The 22,980-nt window shown below is 44.7% G+C and overlaps 1 protein-coding gene across 1 annotated transcript; it reads left to right on the top strand.

The window, feature by feature from the left end:
* Nucleotides 1-11,461: 11,461 nt before the first annotated feature.
* Nucleotides 11,462-22,739, top strand: LOC125536782 (cysteine-rich receptor-like protein kinase 10). The gene is made up of 7 exons (XM_048700052.1): nt 11,462-12,390; nt 13,442-13,549; nt 15,025-15,209; nt 20,998-21,208; nt 21,318-21,555; nt 21,668-21,818; nt 22,290-22,739. Exons 1-7 carry the CDS (start codon nt 11,499-11,501, stop codon nt 22,566-22,568), a joined length of 2,064 nt encoding a protein of 687 aa, XP_048556009.1. The 5' UTR covers nt 11,462-11,498; the 3' UTR covers nt 22,569-22,739.
* Nucleotides 22,740-22,980: the final 241 nt, after the last annotated feature.

Below are 22,980 nucleotides of genomic sequence, written 5' to 3'. Positions count from 1 at the left end.
CCTTCGACACCGCGGACACGGTTAGACGAGTCCGGCGCACCACTAGCTGTAACAGCTCAGATAAACCTGAGATTGGGTCGATGGATATACCCTCATAGGTGGTGCTAGGGGCTCCCCGCATGTAAAAAGGGCTACAGTTCGGCTTGACCCTATTTTAGATTGCATTTTAATGGTTCATTAAGCATAACCAATTTTTCGCACGAAGACTTTCACCTATGTTTTTTCTCTTTTATAGATGATCATCGTGCTACACCCTTCCAGAATACGGCACAATGGAGACACATGCGCAGACATGCAGCAGGGCCCCGCTCAAAGGCTTCTTTTTAGATTAAGACCTTGTGTAAACCTTTTTTTACTATCTCTTGTTGCTTCACTCCCTCCGGATACTCAACACAACCAAAAGGGATGCTGGCGTTATTGGCATTTCGTCACGTCAGACTAATGCAAGTACCTGGAAATTCAGGGCTCATAATCGAGGGTGTTACTCGGCCCAATATATGTTGTAAAGTCCGAATACCTTAGGGAGTGTTCGGCGTCGCGAGTTTGGCCTTATATGCATCAGCTCTGAATCATGTCTTTGGTCAATAGTTGGGTTTTCCCGGCTCCCGTGTTTTGCTACCTTACGTTCCGCTCTATCGGCTAAGGTGGCACCGGGAGAACTACTGCGATTGTGCCCTGGTTCATCTGGATGAGCACCTCAGTAGAGAAAGCCGAAAACTAACTGTCATGATAAAGCGCGAGACTAGTCAATCACTCGATGACTCAGCGGAATCTTTGTGATTCCTCCGCATTAACGAATGACCGGTTTCTCGGTCATGTATGTACGCGCACCGTACTCGGATGAGCGCGGAAGTACCAGGGGCTATATAGTAGCCCCACCATCAAACTCCTATGGCTAAGTGAAAGTGTTAAAGTTATATAGTCCGATTGCCTTGTTCGCCGCACTATTACCTCCTTAATGGACCAAGACGTTGGGTCAAGTGCGAATACGTGCTTTTCCGAACACCCCCGCATTATGTGCATGGGGACTGAAGCCAACGACTGCAAACTTTCGGGTTATATACATACATAAACGGCCGCACAGGAGGCATCATAATACTTTCAGGCAAAAGTATAAACACAACCTTTATAATCCAAATAGCATTGTTTTTACAATTGGGATACATGTCACTCGAACATGATACTCTTCGAGCACTGAGCCTCTATTAAACGAGCGCCTTCTAGGACTTATTCAAAATAGTGCTCAGCCAAGACCTGGCCTACGGCCGGATCCCAGGTTGCAATAGCGGTGGCCTCCATCTCTGCCTAGTATGTCTTAACACGGGCAAGAGCCATCCGCGCACCCTCTATGCACGCGGACCTCTTTACAGCGTCGATATGCGGCACAACACCAAGGAATCGTTGCACTAAACCAAAATAATTATTAGGCCTTGGTCCCTTCGGCCAAAGATGATCCACGACAGACCTCATGGCAAGTCCGGACAACCTATGGAGCTCGGCCCACTCGGCCATTTGTTCATTTGACAGCAGCAGACGCGTTGGAGCACTGAACTGCGACCAGAACAATCTTTCCACTTCATGATCTTTCTGATCTTTGAAAAACTCAGTCGCATCAGCAGCACTCATTGCCAAGTCCAAGTACGTGTCTGCAGCACTCCATAATTGATACGGAGGGGCATACTTCGGATCTCCGAACTTCGTCCGCAACAAAAAGGGCTTCCCAGCCGTGATATCTCCGGCTTGACGGAGCTCCTCCTTCGCCGCTCTGATTTGAGAGCGGGTTTCCTTGGCTGCTTCCATGGCTTTCTTCAGGTCAGCCGCTTTCGCTTGGCTTTCCTTTTCAAGAAGCTCATATTGGCCGGCGACATCTTTCATCTCAACAGCCATCTTGGCTATTTTATCTTCGCTCTGGCGATGAGCAGTCTGTCCGGCTCTTAAGTCTTCGGCCGCCTTTAGCGCGGCCGCATCACTTCTCCTGGCTTGTTCCTTGGCTCGGGCAAGTTCCGCCCGAAGGGTCTCCACGGCGGCAGCTCCATCTGCAGTCACAACATATTATAGATACTAGCACCATGCTCCTCTTAATATTTGTTGACCACCCGAAAATACATACCCTGTGCCTCGTCAAGCCACTTGTTCACAAGCGCAATGTCGGCATCTGCCGCGTCAAGTTGCCGTCTCAGTCCGGCCAGCCACCGGACCCTCAGCCGCCTACACATGAAAGCAGTGAGATCATTACCTGGGACTATGATCCTCTGTTTTCCGCCTCTGGACAGCAACCAGAGTCTCAGGGGCTACTATCTGTATAGAGCACACCTAGCGTGTGCGGTACCATAAAAAAATTTATATATTACTTTGCGTACCTCAAAGCCTCTTAGCAGGCTTGTAAAAGCCTCATGCAACCCACTTTTGGCAGATGAAATCCTCTCAACCACCGTACCCATTAAAGTACGATGCGCCTCTGAGATAGCCGCTTGCTCCAAAAGACCCATCAGTGTGTCCGGTTGTGCACGGGACAATCCCAGACTCTTTCTGTTGCTCTCCTTAGGAGCCGAATACTCCGTGCTTCGGGTGGCCGAAGGGTTACCTTCTGGCCTTGGAGGATCAGGAGAAATCCTCCGTGATGACACCTCAGGGTCGTCCGCCCCAGGAGGCAGGGAGACAGGGGAAGGAATTTCACTCTCCATCATCTCCGGAAGAAGATCCCCCGAAGACGAACTCTGTCGAGAAGGGCTACTAGCCGGACTGCAAGATATATGTCTCGGTTATTGTCCTCGGAGATAAAGGATGCTATATTTACCAAAGTACTCTTGTTCACTTACAGCTCGGTGGAGGGCTGGCCCCCTTGCGGGCACTGTGCGGTACGGACGCCCTCTGGGGCAGGGCCCCCTGGCGAAGGTTTCCTCCCTCGTTTGGAAACCTTCGTTTCCAAGTCTTCAGAGGCGGTCCTTTTCCTTCCTTGGGGAGAGGGGATTCTAGATTCTTCTCCCCGATTCTCCTCCTTCGTGGAGACACTAATTCCCCCGGTTTGGATGAGTAATGTGTGAAGCCTGCTTTCGGCTTCTTTATTCCTCCCTTTATCTTCCCCTGACGGCACTTGATAAGGTGCGTGCTCAAGCATCCTGGCTAGTACAGGATCCGGTGAGCCTTCGGGAAGGGGGGCCAAACACCTGATCCTCTCCACCTTTCTTATCCAGTCCTGGCCGAGAGCGATTTTTTCATAATGATGTTATGACAAATAAAAGACAACATGTTCGGCCGCAGAATTACTTACGTGGGTATCTAAACGGTTGCAATTGAGACCCGCATCCTCAGTGGTGTCCGGACACTTTATTCGTGATCCGAAGAACAATCCATACATCTCTTCGAGCGTCACGCCGAAGAATTACTGAATAGTTCGCGGTCCTTTCGGGTTGAGCTCCCACATACGGAGAGATCGACGTTGGCATGGCAGGACCCGGCGAACTAGCATAACTTGCATTACCCTGACAAGACTGACATCCCTCTTGAGGAGATCTCGGATGTGACTTTGTAATGTCAGCACGTCATTAACTGGCCCCCAGTCCAGCCCCTTGTTGACCCATGACGCCAGTTGCGGCGGGGGACCTGAGCGGAAGGCGGGGGCAGCTGCCCACTTTGTACTTTGGGGAGCTGTGATGTAAAACCACTCCCGCTGCCATAAGTTGGACACCTCCTAGAAGGAACCCTTTGGCCATAGAGCATCGGCGCCTTTGCTTATTATGCCACCTCCGCATTCTGCGTGACGCCCATCGATCGTCTTTGGCTTCACATTGAAGGTCTTGAGCCATAAGTCGAAGTGTGGGGTGATGCGGAGGAAGGCCCCACACATGACGATAAACAACAAGATGTGAAGGATGGAATCTGGAGCTAGATCGTGGAAATCGAGCCCGTAATAGAACATAAGCCCTCTTACAAAGGGATCAAGACTAAAGCCTAGCCCTCGGAGGAAGTGGGAAACAAATACGACATTCTCGTTGGGTTCGGGAGTGGGGATAACCTGCCCTTGAGCAGGCAGCCTGTGCGAGATTTCGGCGGTCAGATACCTGGCTTCCCTTAGCTTCTTGATGTCCTCCTCTGTGATAGAGGAGGCCATCCACCGACCTTGAAGGTTGGATCCGGACATGGTTGAAGGTCCGAAGCGCTTAGCCTGATCCTTGGGTGTTGGAACTCGAGGTGGGGGGGGAGGAAGGATCGAGCGCGAGAAGAAAAGGACAGGCCTTGGCCCCTTTATAAAGAGGGTGAATATCAAGCGTCCTCCACGTGGCCGTTTGGAACTTGCCTAAAATCAAGGAGTCATACTAACAAGCACGATTGGGTTACTCACACCCGTATTGATGAGAATCCCGTGATAAGGGGAACACGATCTCTGCTTCAACGAGATATGCCAATAAAACCACCTCGCAACACGTGTAGTGGCAGGCTGGGAAAAAACGGTTCGTAATGACCGGACCACGGCAGATGTCACGTTATGAAAAGTTGTTAGCAGATTAAATTTGTGTAATATTATACTCTCTACGGTGGTATGTGGAATTTGTTTTATAGAGCCGGACACAATCCTTGCGTTCAAAATCTTCTATGGAGTATTCGGAGAAGGAACCCGCCTTACAATGCCGAAGACAATCTGCGCGCCGGACTCATCGTCATTGAAGCCTGGTTCAGGGGCTACTGAGGGAGTCCTGGATTAGGGGGTCCTCGGACAACCGGACTATATACTTTGGCCGGACTGTTGGACTATGAAGATACAAGATTGAAGACTTCGTTCCGTGTCTGGGTGGGACTCTCCTTTGCGTGGAAGGCAAGCTTGGCAATTCGGGTATGTAGATCTCCTCCCTTGTAACTGACTCTGTGTAACCCTAGACCCCTCCAATGTCTATATAAACCGGAGGGTTTAGTCTGTAGGAGAACAACAATCATAATCATAGGCTAGCTTCTAGGGTTTAGCCTCTATGATTTCGTGCTAGATCAACTCTTGTAATACTCATATCATCAAGATCAATCAAGCAAAAAGTAGGGTATTACCTCCATCGAGAGGGCCCGAACCTGGATAAACATTGTGTCCCCCGCCTCCTGTTACCATCAGCCTTAGACGCATAGTTCGGAACCCCTACCCGAGATCCGCCGGTTTTGACACCGACAGGTACCCGAGAGTATCAAGTTCCCATCCCTCTTGTATGAAGTTTAAGTTGGATGACCAAACATTAATAGTACTTTAGAATTTGTAGCTCTCTATACTTTGTCCCACACAGTCATGTGCCTATATGATGATCTATCAACCGAGTGCTCTTTATTTTTCATTCATTGAGTACCTGGCTTCCAAGTTTGGTTGAAGAACGTGTTAGCTCAGAACCGAGGTTGTAAGATGTGTGTTAGCTGAGACGTGCATTGTCCTCGGTTATTTTAGCTCCGTAGGTAGCATCATAATTTTTTTAAAGTCCGTGGCAACGCACGGGCGTTCTACTAGTCTTAGTGGATTTACAGTGTACTTTTAGTGGATTTTTGCTCTATATTTTCAAGTGGCATTTTTAGTGGAATTACAATGTATTTTTAGTGGAATTACTGTGCATTTTCTGTGGTTTTACACTGTAATTAGCAATGGTATTATTACTATAGTTTTAGCTCTTTGTATAGTTTATTCACAACAACAGCAACTGTTATTTTTTTTTCTGTTGTTCGGCTGTGTGGTTAGACATCATCAGTTTTGGTCCTTTTCATCCTCCTGTAGTTAGCTTAGTCCATATTTTGTTAGCTTTTAACCCTTTTAGCTGCTTTCTATACGAGTTTGAATAGTTTGGAGAGTGGACCCATTTATAGTTTGATATGTGGACCTGTTAGAAGTGATTTGCGGGACAGAAAGTACAGGGGAAGGGGAGACACGAGACATGTGACGTACGTCATTCTTTAATTGGCTGAAAATTGATCAAAAGCGAATTAAATTTCATCCAAATATAGAATAAACGGTCTCTCTACCATGCCCCAGGACGCATGCGGTATTTGGAAAATAGGGATGTGACAATCTTAGTCTTGGACTATTGTCTTGTGCGACTGGGTTTATATCCGCTCGTTGTTCGAAGTTTGTTCACTGGTGTCGGCGTCCTGGGAACGGGGTCCTCAAACTTGCCTGTCTTTGGCCCGCGGCGTGGCGGAACCAGCAGGCCGTACGGCCCATCTTCACCAACAAGACACCCAAGACCCTCGCGAGGGGTCAAGCCTCACGAGGCAGACGACACGAGACATCCTCTCAAGTGGCCTAGTCAGACAGGCTCACGAGGAGCGAAGATATCAAGGCGAGGCAAACCTCACGAGGCTCTCATGACGTGAGTCATGACGATCGACACCAGGCGGGCGCCAGCGCGCGCAACATCCTTATTTTCTCTTTGGTGCTAAGGAGGCCAGCGCAGGCAAAGAGTACCGAGGCATCAGGCAATGGTTACTATATTAGTGCAATGAGACCAAGACCAGAAGGACGGCAAGACGGAGGTCATCATGGAGTCCAAGACGGCGTCACCACCAGAGCTTTTCGCAGGCGAAGACCACTTTTGGCAGGATAGCTTGTACTAGCTGTCCCCCTTCAAATTTCCCCGCCGTTGTTGGCTCCCTTCCTGCTCAACATTTGGGAAGAGGACCAGGGCCTATATTAGTAGAGCTAGCCACCATAGTAGAGGGGGATCTGATCTCATCTCATCTCATCGAATCCAGAGATACACACAAGTCCGCAAGCACAAGAACACCTCAACCCCAGGAGGCTGTTCTTCCCTTGTACTGTTCATCATCAGCCCCAGAGGCAATCCACCACCACCACATTGGAGTAGGGTATTACACCACAACGGTGGCCCAACAGTATAAACATCGTGTCTTTCTGTGTTGCGAGTTCGTCGAGTTCGTCCGCGAGATCTTTGTGAGTTAGGGCGTAGATCGGTAGGAGGGAAAGACTTCGCGCGCACCCCATTGTTCGAACCTTAAGGGTTTGTCGGGCTCCTGAGCATCGCGACTCAGGAGCTCTTACTGGCTCTCCAGCCCTCACCCCCTGGCCTTTACCACAGCATCGCGACCTGGCATACCAGTGGCGGTTGAGCTCGTTCGAGGGCCGGGACCTGAGGACGTACAGCACTAAGAAGAGCTCGGGAGAAGGAAAACTCGTACGGATCGGCCTAGCTATGCCGCATAAGTTGGCACGCAGCCCTAGCGCAACATCAGGAATCACCGCGAAGTCAGCAAGATAAGTCTCGCCCTCGGATCGGCTAAATATTTGGGCCTAATGGTCGCTCACACCATGCCGCAACCCTGTTGCGGCCAAGTCATCTTCCTTTCTTTCCTTACCATGGCCACTTGGGCGCTAAGGGGGACCTCCTGAGCATCGCGCCTCAGGGGCACTTACTGGACCTCGGGCCGCGCACCTCCTGGCCTTGACCACGGCATCGCGACCTAGCATACCAGCGACGGCTGTAGCCACCTTGGGACCGAGACCCATCAGCGTAGAGCAACAGGCTATCGCGGGGAAAGAAAGGGGGGACCGAGCCTTAGCGGGACACGCATTCGCTAGATTTTCATAACAAGGAAGATAAGTACAAAGGCATTGTAGATTCTTACATGCCCCCGCGGGGTGATTCATGATTCTTCGCAGGAAATAAAAGCTGATGTTAAGGGGAATCCTATTCGTGGCGGACACCATCATCAATAGTGGGCCACGCGGGACCGACGCCAACCCCATCCAGATCAGCAGCGGCGACGGCCGGGCGCCGCAGCTCTGCCCCGAGCGCGGCGAGAGCTCGGGGGCACGTAGCTGTCATCGCTCATCTCCGGAGTCTCGTAAGGCTCAGGAGAGCTGTCGGACTCCCAAGGGTTGCTGCTGCTGGAGTAGCCGCGAGCGGAGCGTGCGTCAGTTTGGTGCTCCTCTCTGGAGCAGCACTCCAGGCAGCGGCCCTCGGCGTCGAAGACCTTGAAGAAAAGCGTGAAAGCTCCATCGTACTCGAAGTGGATCGCGAGGGCGCCCCTCGCACGGCAGACCCGTGCGATCTTCCCCCAGCTGCGGGTCATGAAGATCTTACCGGTGGGGACCTCTTCGATCTCCGCTCCGGTCGCCGGAGCACTGCAGTCGGCGTGCTGCAGCCAGAGCTTGAGAGGTCCCCTCGGCGGCATCACGTCGGAGAAGAACCGCAGGAAGCGGATCCAGGAGCTTGGAGGCATCGGCGCCCACAGCACCAACTCGCGCGAGGAGTCCGCGGCATGGACCCCATGGGTGACGGTACGCATCGCCGTGGCGTGGCGACCCCGGATGCGGCATGGGCGGCGCTGCTCGTCACTTCGTCCTCCCGGGCCCTTGGCTCGGACGTACAAGGGTAGCGGGTACCCCGAAGGAGGCCGCTCGCCCCAAGGCCTCGTCACCACCTGCATCGCCGCTTCATCACGACGATGAATCGACCTCTTCTTCGGCGGGAGTGGCCCCGGGTCATCACGGGGAGCCTTTCCTTTTTCTTCGGCGGAAAACCTTCCGATAGGCGCCATTGTTGTCAGCAGTGGAGCGGGGAGGAAGAAGCAAGCAAGCGAGGCAGAGATGGGTGACGGGGGCTCCGGCCCCCCTCTCTATTTATAGCGGAAGAAGGCCAACCGGCGTCTCCCACGATCGCAGGTAATGATGACTTTCCTTGCATGTCGCAGGGACTTGTCAAGTCGGGCAGTTGCCGAGGCAGCATGGGGAAGCGGAGACGCCCACGTCCAATCAACCGCCACGCGCTAATCGAGGCCGCAGGCTTTTGGGGCCCGCGGCGCTCCGTACTTGGCCCTTGGCTTCGCCGCGAAGCCAAGCCCCAGCGCACCTTGGGCCCGGGGCTACAGTCGGCGTCCTAGGAACAGGGTCCCCAGACTTGCCTGCCTGCGGCCCGCGGCGTGGCGGAGCCAGCAGGCTGTACGACCCATCTTCACCAACAAGGCACCCAAGACCCTCGCGAGGGGCCAAGCCTCGCGAGACGAACGACACGAGACCTCCTCCCGAGTGGCCTAATCAGGCAGGCTCACGAGGAGCGGAGATATCAAGGCGAGGCGAACCTCACGAGGCTCTCGTGACGTGAGCCATGACAATCGACACCAAGCTGGCGTCAGCGTGCGCAGCGTCCTTATTTTCTCTTTGGTGCTAAGGAGGCCAGGACAGGCGAAAAGTACCGAGGCATCAGGCAAAGGTTACTATATTAGTGCAACGAGACCAAGACTAAAGGACGGCATGACAGAGATCATCGTGGAGCCCAAGACGGCGTCACCACCAGAGCTTTTCACAGACGAAGATCACTTTTGTCAGGATAGCTTGTACTAGTTGTCCCCCTTCAAATTTACCCACCATTGTTGGCTCCCTTCCCGCTTAACATTTGGGAAGAGGATCAGGGCATATATAAGTAGAGCTAGCCACCATAGTAGAGGAGAGATCTGATCTGATCTCATTTCATCGGATCCAGAGATACACACAAGTCCGCAAGCACAAGAACATCTTAACCTCACGAGGTTGTTCTTCCCTTGTACTGTTTATCATCAGCCCTAGAGGCAATCCACCATCACACTGAAGTAGGGTATTACACCACAACAGTGGCCCGGACCAGTATAAACCTCGTATCTTTTTGTGTTGCGAGTTCGTTGAGTTTGTCCGCGAGATTTTAGTGAGTTAGGGCGTAGATCGGTAGGAGGGAAAGACTTCGCGCATACCCCGGTCGCGAGCCATCAGCCATACATATGCTTTCGCCAGCCCAGATGTACAGGACGGGCCACAAAATTAGCCGTGAACGGCGGGACACAGGTCTTTCTGGAAATTTAAGTCGTAAAATAGCATTCTGCACAGGTTTGATTGGGACAGCGGCACTACGTACAAGGTTTGCATGTCATCATAATATGGATATGCTAGGGGGTCGAAAGAGTCATCAAAATATTAAAGTGACGTTAAATTGGGAGTTTCACGAATAAGACCCATAAAAACTAGTCGACAGAAAATAGGTGAGAATAATAATACTAATTAAGTAGTAAATATAAATGCAATGAAAACCATCTTAAACCAATTTCTCATAAATGTTACGGGTTGCAAAAAATCCGCAAAAATGTAAGCCTAGTGCTTTCATCGGGCACACGGCTTATGTGTCCTGTAAGCCGAGTGCTTACGCATGACACACAACTTATAAACAATGTAAGCCGAGTGATTTCATGGGACACACAGCTTATAGGCTGCTCCGTGACGGCATCGTCAACTACTTTCATTGCAGACATGTGGCAGATGTCTTTGCCGAGTGTGTGTTGTAAGCCGGGTGCTTTTTCCCGTAGATACCGTGTGGTTCATATAAGCCGAGAGCTTTTTTTTGCAACACTCGGCTTATAGATGACCATAAGCCGAGTTCTTTGTATTTACCGGGTATTTTTCTCGCAGGGCACGGCTTAGAGGAGCATAAGCCGGGTGCCCGAAAAATAGCACTCGGCTTATAAGCTAACACACGGGAAAACCGGATTTTCCTATAGTGGGACGTGTATATCAGGCAAATCGCGTGGTATCTAGTCGTCGCTTGTCTTCGATGAATCTGTCTGGATCCAATCTTCATGCGTCTACGTATGTGTGTTTGTAGGTTGGATCCTTCCAATCTACGCTTTTATTCATAGGCGGCGGTTGCTGTTCTGGTGCGCTGGTTCTATAAGGCCTTAGCATGATGACTTCACGACTATCACAAAAATGTTTATCCGACTCCGACGAGGGAGGGGCAATAACGGCGGCGCTCCTTTCAGCTCGCTCCAGTGTTTGTAGTCGTCACTAGGTGGTCTTCATAACTGAAAGTAATTTTTACTTCTGGTGTTTTTTTTACTTTCTTGACAATTGATGAATAGAATGAACGTTTTCTCGTAAAAAGAAAAAAAAAACCTAACCAAAACTAGTTTGTCTAAACATCCTCTAACGACGGGTTTTCGGAAAGCTCACCTCTAATTCTCGGCATCCAAGCAACCATTTAAATATAAGATGTACTATGACCGGTGATATATATAGAAAAAAAAGATGTACCATGCCCGAGGACGCATGCGGTATTTGGAAAATGGGGATGTGACAATCTCAGTCTTGGACAACTGTCTTGTGCGACTGGGTTTATATCCGCTCGTTGTTCAAAGTTTGTTCACTGGCCCAAAATCCGACCTAGACTCTGCTGGCTGCTTCCAAAGTCCAAGTCATCCATGCATGCTAACGTGCCGATCGGTCGCGAGCCATCAGCCATGCATATGCTTTCGCCAGCCCAGGCGTACACGACGGGCCACAAAATTAGCCGTGATCGGCGGGACACGGGTCTCTCTGGAAAGTTAAGTCATAAAATAACATTCTGCACAGGTTGATTGGGACAGCGGCACTACGTACAAGGGCATAATGCAATGCTTCACGCTCAACTTAACAGCTATATCTACCAGCCTACGAAACAGTTTGGGAAGCGCACCGAGAGCTCTAGCTAATCCGCACCTAAGCTCGCTCAAGTACCATGGAACCTTTACAATGGTGCTTCACCGTCCTCCTCGTCATCTCCAGCTTACGGCCACCCATGGCCACTGGTGACACATACGCCACTGTCTGCGGCAAAACCGGCAAGTACAAAGCCAATAGCACCTACCAACAGAATGTCCAGAGTGTCACCAAATACCTCTTCAACGAGGCCACCTTCAGTGGCGGCAACGGCTTCGCAACAAGAACGGAGGGCACTGACCCAGATAGGGTTTACGGCCTTGGCATCTGCCGCGGGGACACCCCGGACAACGTCACCTGCTACGAGTGCCTGTCCTCCGCATCAGTAGAGGCGTCGACGCTCTGCCCGGATGACAAGGACGCCACACTCTTCTACGACGGCTGCACCGTGCGCTTCTCCGACCAGGATTTCCTCTCCTTCTCGTTCTGGCCCTGGTATAACGAGCCGGAGGTCGTCCTCAACAACACGAACACGGTGAATCCTGCGGCAGTGGCCAGCAGCTTCGACGTGCTCGTGGACACGCTGATGAACAAGACTGCAGAGCATGCGGCGGCGGCGAGCGATGCCCCTCAAAAGAAGGTAGCCACCGGCGAGGCCCTGTTCGATGGGAGCGATCCGCAAACAAAGATTTACAGCCTGGCGCAGTGCACGCCAGACCTGACGTATGGCGGATGCAAAAATTGCCTCCGGTTTGTGATGGACGAAATGGCCCTTACGAGGGTGCCTGGCGCACAGGGACAGAGGGTGGCTGGGGTGAGATGCAACGTACGATTCGAGGTGTACCCGTTCTATATCGGCGAGGCCATGGTTCGTATTGAAGGAACTCCGGCGCCATCACCTGCGCCATCAAAGTCGAGGCTGGCGGCGCCTCCTGCACCACCGAACCCTGCGAGTCCACCGAGCAAAGGAGGTATATATATATACATATATAAGCACCTTTGACTATGGAGTTACACGACAGAGTCATATTCATATTCAGAAAGTTCGTACATGAACTAGTGGTGTCACCGCTACCTTCTTCTATGCCATGCTGAAAATTTTGCCTAGATTTTCTTTTTGCCCTGATAGAATTAGTTTTTTTTTTTGCAAGGCGGGGATAAAATTATTTTTTTAGAAGAGGATAGAATTAGTTGAACACTGACTATGTACAACAACAAAAATTATAAACTGAATTTTCCCTTCTTTTTTATTACAAAACCAGGGATTTATTATCAAGTCCACACGGCCACAACGAACTCACTTGCGGCCATCGTCGATGCAAATAGCCAACTTGAAACTAGCCAACATAAGATGGCTCAAACATAACTAATAAAAGAATCATACTTGATCTTTCGGAAGAAAATATGAAATATATGCTATACCTAAAATTTTGGGTCATATATTTTTTTGTGAATTTCGGGTTATCTACAACTGACATGACTAACTTGGAAGATCAAATAAAGTATTCGTTTTGTAAGAACTATGAGCAAGCAATGTTTGATCACATATGCAATGGCACTATACAAATTGTCTTTTACGGATCTTGAGTGTCATTTGAATGGTTTCACACATGTAAGAATGTGGTTTAGCTTGTTTATACTAGAGGGTGTTATCCTGACTTTGCCCGAAACATTATGGGTTAATTAGGCTTTAAAACTCAAAATATCTTGTCAAGTACAATTTAGGGACCCCCCCCCCCCAAACCTATAACTAGGGGGAGTGTAATATATTCACCATTCGTTCTATGCATATGACAGGCTCACCTTAAACATATCAAAAAAAATTCCTTTCCAGTACCCACCGTACCCTTTCATCTACCCCGTCCTCTCCTAAACCAATTAGTTCTCGAACCTCCAATATTAGGGGCAATGGTGTTAGAACTGTATCAAACCTTTAGCTGAAACTTGTTGTGTGATGTTTACATATTGGTGATATGCCTAAATGTATTCAATTGTGCATTGATATCTATTGTTTCTATGTAGGTATCAAGAATAAGATATGGTTAGTTGCAGTTAGTGTGTCTCTTGTACTTCTATTGTGTTGCATCCTTCTTGCCATTATTTGGACTCAATCAAGACGTCTGCATAAGAGTAAGGAATTCCTTGGTCTATAGTAGTTCTGAATATTTATTTCATATAAACAACATATCATGTGTGCCTCTAAATTCTTCTAAGGTTTGATTAGCACCTAATATAAATGATGGACCATTGTTATCGATTTTTCACATGTTTGGCCTTTTGTAAATCACAATCTCGTTTGAAGGCGCATTCCAAAATATTGGGAAAAATTGAGTTGCCACAATTTCAAGTCTGTTCTTTATTAAAGTCATGGTTTCTTCATGGTAATTATTTCTAAATTTTACAGTTTTGTACTGGGTTAGTCTATCTCCTATTCCGTGAGATATATTAGTTTATTCCAATAGATAAGTGGGATGGAAGCATGGTTAGTCTGATAATAATCTATTCCTCAAATTATTTTTGGAATGCATGTTTTAGATTAATTCTATGCATAGATTGGAATAAGAATGAGGGTAGTAGGATGTCAATATAAAGGATAATTATGAATGCGAATTAAGAAAATATCAGGAAACTAAATAGTTCCATCCCATTTGAAATCCCACTATGTATGTCCTTCAACTTGAAATTGTTTTTCTCGGACTTCAGATCACTTGATTCAAGTCAATTGTCTCTTTTAAGTAATAGTATTTTACATCTCCCTTTGACTAATAGGGTGAAAGAACATTCATGTTGTGGATTAGTGAAACTCGGTATATATGTACCATCCAATCATTTTGATGGTTTGGACATAGTACCAAAGAGTTTTTACACTTAAATGCTTGTATGCCACTAAATGTTCATAAATTACCTTGAACGTGTATCCTTCAGTGGTATTCCAGAGTTAACCAGTCTTCCCCTCATGCATATCCAAACCAACAACCACTTTCATGTGGTATAAAGTTTCCAATTTTTACTCAAATTTTAGCAGAAATCTTTGGAACTTTGGTGATTCTAGAGGCTACTAAAACAATTAATTGTTTTGTCAAATAAAACCAACAAGACCTAAAATTATTACATTTAAATAATTTTGGTTTAATCAAAGTATGTCAATAATGGTTTGGGGTTTTATTCTTTTAATTTAATTGTCAATAATACCTGGATCATGTTTAAATTATGTGGAACTTTGTCCAACTATATATTTTGTCTTCTCCATCTGTTCAATTGCTAACTATACACATATGGCATAGAGTTGGATACCTTTAAAATAGTTGTAGGAGGAAGATAATTAAATTAGCTAGACATCATTACGACACGTATCCATTTCGCACTGTCGACAATGTTTGTTATAGAGCTACATCATCTCAAATGGCCAAACTTGTGCCTACATGACGCTAAGTAACACGTCACTATAAGTTTAAAGACTCAATATGCCGATTTTGTATATCAGAGAAACTCTACTGCTAAGTTTAAGTACTTGTTTTTATAATAACTTACGTGAAGCTATCTTATGTTGTCTCTTCTTGATTGAATTAAGCATCTCTTGAATATTGTTACTTATGCATGGCTAGGAATCCTAAGATCACAATCGCAAGAAGTTTTCCCGCCTAGCACAGAGGAAGCTATAATGCTTTGGAGGATGGAAGAGGGTCGCTCTGAGCTCTCAATGTTTGAGTTTTCTCAGGTTATAGATGCCACAAACAACTTCTCGGAAGGAAATAAACTTGGCGAGGGTGGTTTTGGTCGTGTCTACAAGGTGAACTATTCCCTAGATATCTTTTGCTTTGGTAAATTTAAGAGTTAAGACAAGTAGTTAAGCCACATATTGCATGAAAAAAGATCAATTGTATAAGTAAGAAAACAAAGCGAAATGAAAATTTAATAATATGTGAATTAGAATTAAGATGCTATAGGGCAAGGGTATTAACAACATCCTATGGCTAATTTTGTTTAGCTAGTTGACCCCATGTATCCCCTCTAGGAGACACAAGCAAGTGTTGACCACGCCCCCCACGTCGTCCCTCTTCTGACCAAGCTTTTAAATCTAGGCTGATATGACCGATATATAGGCCCATATATCATTTTTGGTGCTCTATCAATATAAACATAACACATTATTTTGTAAATATCATTTTTCAAGCATAACATTCGATATAGACCGAAATATTGACCGATGTGACTGATATCTGACCCAATATGCCCACTGATATAGACCAGTATGTTGTTGAATACAATTATTAATCAGAAGCGGTGAAAAAAGATTATGTATTTACAACTTCATCATATTTCCAAAGTCATGCGTAACGTTTCATAGAACATATATATAACATATTGTTCTTAATCTTAAAGTGAGGATTTTGTGATTCTATCTTAAATAGTTTATTAATTAACAACTCATAAACTCAAAATTTAAATTTGTTATGCTAGAGCGTTGACACCATACATTTTTTCTTACAAAAAAGACATTTTTGAACAAGAATATTGGGAAACATATAGATATATTTCCTCCGACATATCTACATATCATCCGATATCACCCGATATCCGACATCCAATATGTTGAAGCCAAACCAATACGAACCCGATATACGATATTTTGAACCTTGCTTCCAACATGTGTCCTCTCGGTGTCATTGGTAGTGGTGGGGCTTCGTCTTTTGCAGAGGTTTGAGAGGAAGGTGTCATCCTTTGCTTATGGTGGTGGCGGTAAATGAGAAACAAGAGTGTCTCACACATGGGTGGCATTAGTGATGACCCGCCATTCGACAGTATCAAAGACATGGGAAATTGTTGTCCTCAAGTCTAGTCATGGATTTTCCATGGTGAGCTAGTGTCGCCTCATAGTGGCTACTCATCTAAAAGCTCATTTTCCTCTATCGTTAGGTTTGAATGAGGAACCATAGAACGCTTGTTGATTATTCAAAAGGTTAGTATTATATATATGAGTGGTGTCTCTTGGGTGTCTATGACATGGAAGCTTGCGTCAGAGTACCCGGACCTTGATTCCATGGTCGGTGCCTACCTGCCCTCATACTTAATTAGCTTTCCCAATGGCGACTTTTTCCCCATAATCAACTTTTGTATGATAGGGGTGCTAACTAATTTTTTTTATTAGCTGGACAGATGACTTAGACTTTAACAACTCCTAGTGGAGTTTGATTTTTTGAGGTTCATAGCATAAAGTTGACAAAATGGACGTTTGGTTCACTTTTGGTGTTGTCAGGCCATGGAGGCATGTGAACATTGGCTTGGCAAGTGGGGGAGAAATAACATGATAACTTTGTTTTTGTTTTCAAGGAATATTCTTACATGTTGGGAGTTTGTTCTAGATCGAGGAATCTCAGTATTGGCCTTACATGGCCTGAATGGTATTCCCTCTTTCTAGTCCCAGTTTTCTCTAATAGAGCTCCTTCACTGAGGGAGCATTCAACATTCCTATTAGGCTCCACTCACTCTATGCCAAGCACCCAATCATTGGACTAGAATGGCACTCTAAACCATATCTTAATTTCATGGAATAAAAGGTCAAGCAACCATTGGTAAACGAAGATCTTCATCTATTGACTCCATCAATAAATATTTCTTTGTAGGGGGGAGGTATATTTACATGTGAGGTGTGTGCACATACTAAAAAGAATGGAAAGTTCATGGGCACAAATAATCCACTTTTCATGAAAGATGTAGATTCATCAATAGTTGGTTGGATTAGATACTACATGGTGCCCTTTAATACTGGTCTCAATCTCTTGGGTGAAAACTCTAGGTCTAAACTTCATTGCTTGTACCTAGCAACAACGGTGATTATGTGACGTTTCCTCATTCAAGCATTCCTCAGAATTTCCTTGGAGTTTTATCTAGATAAAAAAGTACAAGATTTAGCCTTCAACAGTTAGGCCCAGCGAGGCAACAACTGCAATCTTAATTTCCACATAGTTCCCTTCCTAGAGGATTTGCTATTTGATAACTTTTTTCACTACGGTATCAGCGGCGATGGTGAATACTTGATATTATTGATGTACGTCATTAATCACTTCATCATAAACATTTGGGTATCATTTCCCTTGTTTTGTAACAAATTTGGTTGTCTACATCATTGATTTCTTGACTAGCACTTGACCTTGTGCTTGACTAGCTTGTCCACGATAAGTAAAATCACCTAATAAACTGAGTGCTAGGGGAATCCAATTAGAAGGACCCTTATGGGATGAAAGGAATACAAGCCAGGAACCAACTCAAGAACACCACCTAACTGGGGGGTTTTCTTTTCCTAGAGATAATAAGGAATCCTTGAGGGATATGTGGGAATCGACTGTTGGGAAATGTAGTAGAAAACGAAAAAAATGACCCCACAATCACCCAGGAACTATATGAAGATGCATAACGGGTTTGGATCAACGATAGTTATCAACTTCGGGAGTGCAGCGGAAGTAGATGAGTCGATGTATATCGTACTTGGAGTGTCTCAAACATCGATGATGATCCCGCGAACCGCCCTCGAATGATCCCTCGAACGGAAGACTGAAAGCACAACCTCTATACATGATTGCAAGCATATGGTCTTCACGATCCGGCAGCGCTTCACAGTCCAGAGCTAATCATCGCCGCAGAATTAGAGGAAGGAGATTAGAACCACACATGGCTTCTAACTATGAGGATTAGAGGTGGCGAGGGCTAGCTCTAATTAGTTAACTAGGACCAACAAGAACTAGAACTAGATCAACTAGAGGAGGCTCCAAAACTTGTATATTTCAATTGGACACCAAACCTCCACTATATATAAGGTTAGAGGGGAGAGTGAGGGTTGCCACGAAGGAGGGAAACCCTCCTTAGGGCGTCCAACTAGAGGCACTTTCCCACTTGGGCCTTTTGGGCCCAAGTTTCCTTCCACCTCTTGGCCTTATTAGGCTCATTGATATTAAATTATATATAATTATATTTATTCTAAACATTTTCAAAGCATTATATATACAATTTAACATCCCCGAAAACATTTTCCACCTATGTGTGTGTGTGTGTTGGTAATACGCAGCATTACCCTATATCCATCAAAACCCTTCCAGTGACCCCGAAACGCTTCCGGAACCTTTCGGAACTATTCTGAACATTAACGAAACAATTCCACAAATATATTCTCATCACTCCCATCCCATTAACACTCAGCAGACCGTGATTACCTTAAGATTGTGACCCCATAGGTTCGGTGAACCATAGAAATGAACGAAACCCCTTCGTTCAATGACCGATAGCGGAACCGTGGACATCCATATCGGTCCCTATGATTACACGAATGATATTCAAGTGAACCTGTGGTTATCATTTGATGTTACATTTGCTCCGTGATACTTTACAGAACCTGGTGTGCATCAGTATCCTCCTGAGTCATCACCATGCACACTATACCGTTGCTTCCTTTACCGGTTTTGTTCTTCTTTGACGTGTTCTGGCATCCCCGTGACATAGTCATCTGTGTCTGGCCAGACGATGATGGATGCCGTCACATCGAGAGGGCCCTAAGAATATATCTCCATTGTCGGAGGAGCAAATCCCAATTTCGAGCTATCTGGTTACTTGTCAAACTTTCCGGTGAGCCTGAAAGTTGTCCTTATGATCACCTTGTTACAGATGATGTTTGAGCAACACCGAAGCCCACCGTCTGGTAGGAAGTGACCGAGACACTCGCATGGTCTAAGGTACTAAAACACATGCTAAAACTCCATGTTATAACAAATGATTTTAGACGATATAATCACAAAATATAATAGACAAGTATTGGGTCGATTCAATATGATCGTTCTTCTAACGTCATACCCTCAATGTTATTTTAGGACTATCGTTACACTTAACGATATACTAAGATCCGAAAAACATGATCACCAACAACACTTGAACCAGTCTTAGTGGCGAGACCGGGAACCTATTGTTTGCCGTTTATCATTCCACACATGTATATGAGTTTTCCATTGAATCGCATATTCCAGGATCATAGCAGTTATAACATGAAATACAAACTCTTAACTATGAATAGGAAAATATAATAGTACAAGTATTATTGCCTCTGGGGCATATTTCCAACATCGACATACTAGTTGGGTAGCAATTTAGCATGAACTTTTTCTCTTGTACAACCAACGCAACCATATGAACCCCACCACAACTCGATCTATATAAATGCATTAGGGGAACCTCGAGGCAGGATCACACAATTATGAGCTTATACGCCCTTTGAGGTTCCAACTTATGTTTTGACTTTACACGACTTCCTCGTGACTATGGATCTATGTACTTGGTCTTATATCGCTACCCAAAGAAATCCTTCCTGATGGATCTTCATGTTGTGTGTTCTGGAGGCCAAGTGTACTTGGTGTCAACTTGATATTAGTGTAATCCATTTAAGATTTCTGACGTGGTTCACCTCAACCTGACATACATTTTGAAAAAACTTTTTCCAGATTAGAAGAGAATGAGCTTGAAATGTTTCTTTTTATTCCAACTTAGGAATAACGGTAGAATACTTTAAACCATGCATTTAGAAAAATACATTAGTTGATATTTCTATTTCCATGAAAAGTAATATACTACACACTTTTTGCGGGAATAAGATACTACACCTTACCAGTCAATAAGATAATTAATGAATTTGATTTCGTATTATGGAAGGATCAATGTTAGATATGAGGCCTAAAGAGGAAATCATACAATAGATCATTTACTAATATTGCCATACGAATTAGAAATGAAAATAAAAAACAACCAAACAAAGCTTAAATAAAGAAACAAGCAATATTTTACTCACCTTAAGTATAAAAGCACAAAATAGAAAAAATACAATCCAACCAGCATAATCTCAATGGCATAGTGAAAGTTCGACTTTCAACAAGTATATGAGAGTATTTAATCATTAATATATTCGACATGTATATTATATTTGAATCTTCCTTATTTAAAAATAGCCCATAAGTTATTTTAAGTAGATTGCCATAGGGCTAACATTTTTTCATTAATGACGACCAAGATGTAACACCCTTTTAAACCCATAACTTTCTAGAAACATAGTACTTATAAGGATAGTTACCCATTATCAATGGACGACTAAAGTTAACTTACTTTCTAGAAAAATATCAACTTGTTACAAATAAAGAACCCGTGAAGGTGATTGTTGCCCTCATCAATAACACAAGGAATAGTACTTAACAAACACTAAAATCATAAACAAAAAATGACACAACCATGAATATGATATGAAATAATGTATCGTAATTATTTAACCATGTTCGTATTATTTGTCTTAGTACCAAAACAACATAATAACTACATTCTTGATTTCCTCAATGAGCAATGTAATTTTTAAAATGAAATATCAAGTAGTTTAGAACAAACAATAATATATAGTAAAACCGAGGGAGCGAGTTAATTGTCGGACTGACAAAACCGATTTAATTGCATCCCTAGTTAGTTATAGATAAATATCAAGCGTGTGTGGTAAGAAAATGAGTTGACAACATAAGCTTATGCCCTTTTATTCTTGAACCCATGGAACTATGCAGGGACAACTACCAAATGGACTTGAGATAGCGGTCAAAAGACTAGCTCAACATTCAGGGCAAGGACTAAATGAGTTTAAGACTGAGATTCATCTTATTGCGAAGCTTCAACACACCAACTTGGTGAGACTCTTGGGGTACTGCATTGAAGGAGAAGAGAAGATTCTGATATATGAATACATGTCCAATAAAAGCTTAGACTTCTTCATATTTGGCAAGTTATATCCATAATATTAATATCCATTTAAGTAGTTTCCATCTCACTCTACCTTTAGGTACTACTCCTTCTGAAAGGATTTTTTGTCATATATATATGTGTGTAGATACGACAAGAGGAGCATTGTTAAACTGGAACAGGAGGCGCCATATAATTGAAGGGGTGGCTCAAGGATTACTCTACCTCCACAAACACTCACGTTTGAGGGTAATACATAGGGACTTGAAAGCGAGCAACATTCTATTGGATGAAAATATGAATCCGAGGATATCAGATTTTGGCCTTGCCCGAATATTTGGATCGAATGAAAGCCATGCTAATACAAGCAGAGTTGTGGGAACACAGTAAGATCATGAGATATCTCAAATTCAAAACTTAGTCGTAACAATTAATGAACATCATTGATTACTTTACCTAAGTAGACTTCGCTAACTCGAAGCCATTTTCTCCATCTAGTGGTTATATGGCTCCTGAGTATGCCTCGGAGGGACAATTCTCAATCAAGTCGGATGTATTCAGCTTTGGAGTGTTGCTATTGGAGATCATCTCTGGTAAAAGAAACAATGGATTCCACCAAACTGGGAACAGCGGCAATCTTCTTGGATATGTGAGTAACATGGTCGTCTCGTTTGATATATATACTTGTCATCATTCAGTGATGTAATTTTCTCTAAACTAGGACAATGCACGTGCGTTGCAACGGGGTATAAATATTCTAATACGATAGTTTATGATTTACCTTCTCATATTAATGTGATTGTGTAAATAATTTTTTATCAAATCATGTTGTGATTTACCTTATATTTTGTTGAGAAGTTTAGCAATTAAATTAAAGTGGAATTGATTCAGTAGGTAAGTAAATTAAGGTGAATGATTATCATAGGAGAAGGTTGGACAAAGGAGTGGTAGGAAAAAAAAGTGCAACACAAAACCTTACAGTCTTTATGTAAGTAGTAGAGATAATTAACAATCCGATTAAATAATTATATGTTTTTGTATCTCCGTCATATCAGTGTGCGAATATTGTTTCCACTCCGGCTAACACTCTAGAGTGTTACCGTCACCCGTACGTTTTCAGGTTTGGCTATTATGGACAAGAGAAAATTGGTGTGAGCTCATTGACCCTTGCTTAGATGTTAAGCATCCAAATATGGAGATTATGAGATTCATTAATGTCGGGTTAATGTGCGTACAAGACGACGCAGTCGACCGCCCTACAATCTCGGATGCTATCTCGTTGCTCATGAATGAGAGCACAAGCTTGCCTGACCCAAAGAAGCCTGCTTACTTTAGGAACAAAGGAGAAGATCCAAAGTTAGAGGAACAATACAGTGTAAACCAGATGGTAGATAGTTGAACTTGTATTACTTGTACTTTTAGCCCTTTGTATCCACTTATAATATATATTTTTGTGGCTTTATATCTACTTATATTTAGCACTATGGACGTTATAAAAACTCAAATCAGTTTGCAAAACATCCTGATGAGGTACACAATCATTTGAGTGATGATAAGCTGGATCTTTCTTCTAATTTGCTTGTCACGCTGATCCCGTGGTTAAGATATTGGTACAACTACTTCTAACACTGGTTTGAAGGTTGAGCAAATCAAATCGAATCTCCAAGTTCAGGTTCAAAGTTCAAAGACAACTCTTTTACCATGCCCCGTCTCACTTGCCTCTCACAGGGTAAGAGAAGAATTCAATCATAGCCATTCATTAGTGAAGGTAATTTTGGTTATATAAACATGGCAGCTTAGCATAACAAATA

This window comes from Triticum urartu, chromosome 2 (genome assembly GCF_003073215.2).
Source record: "Triticum urartu cultivar G1812 chromosome 2, Tu2.1, whole genome shotgun sequence".
Classification (NCBI taxonomy): domain Eukaryota; kingdom Viridiplantae; phylum Streptophyta; class Magnoliopsida; order Poales; family Poaceae; genus Triticum; species Triticum urartu.
Note: the sequence above shows the minus strand (reverse complement) of the source record. Positions and strands in the feature narration are given on the sequence as shown.

Coding starts and splice junctions, on each gene's coding strand:
- LOC125536782 (XM_048700052.1), top strand. CDS start 11,499: ATGGAACCTTTACAATGGTGCTTCACCGTCCTCCTCGTCATCTCCAGC. Junction 21,556..21,667: donor AGCAGAGTTGTGGGAACACA/GTAAGATCATGA, acceptor TTCTCCATCTAG/TGGTTATATGGCTCCTGAGT. Junction 21,819..22,289: donor GCGGCAATCTTCTTGGATAT/GTGAGTAACATG, acceptor GTACGTTTTCAG/GTTTGGCTATTATGGACAAG.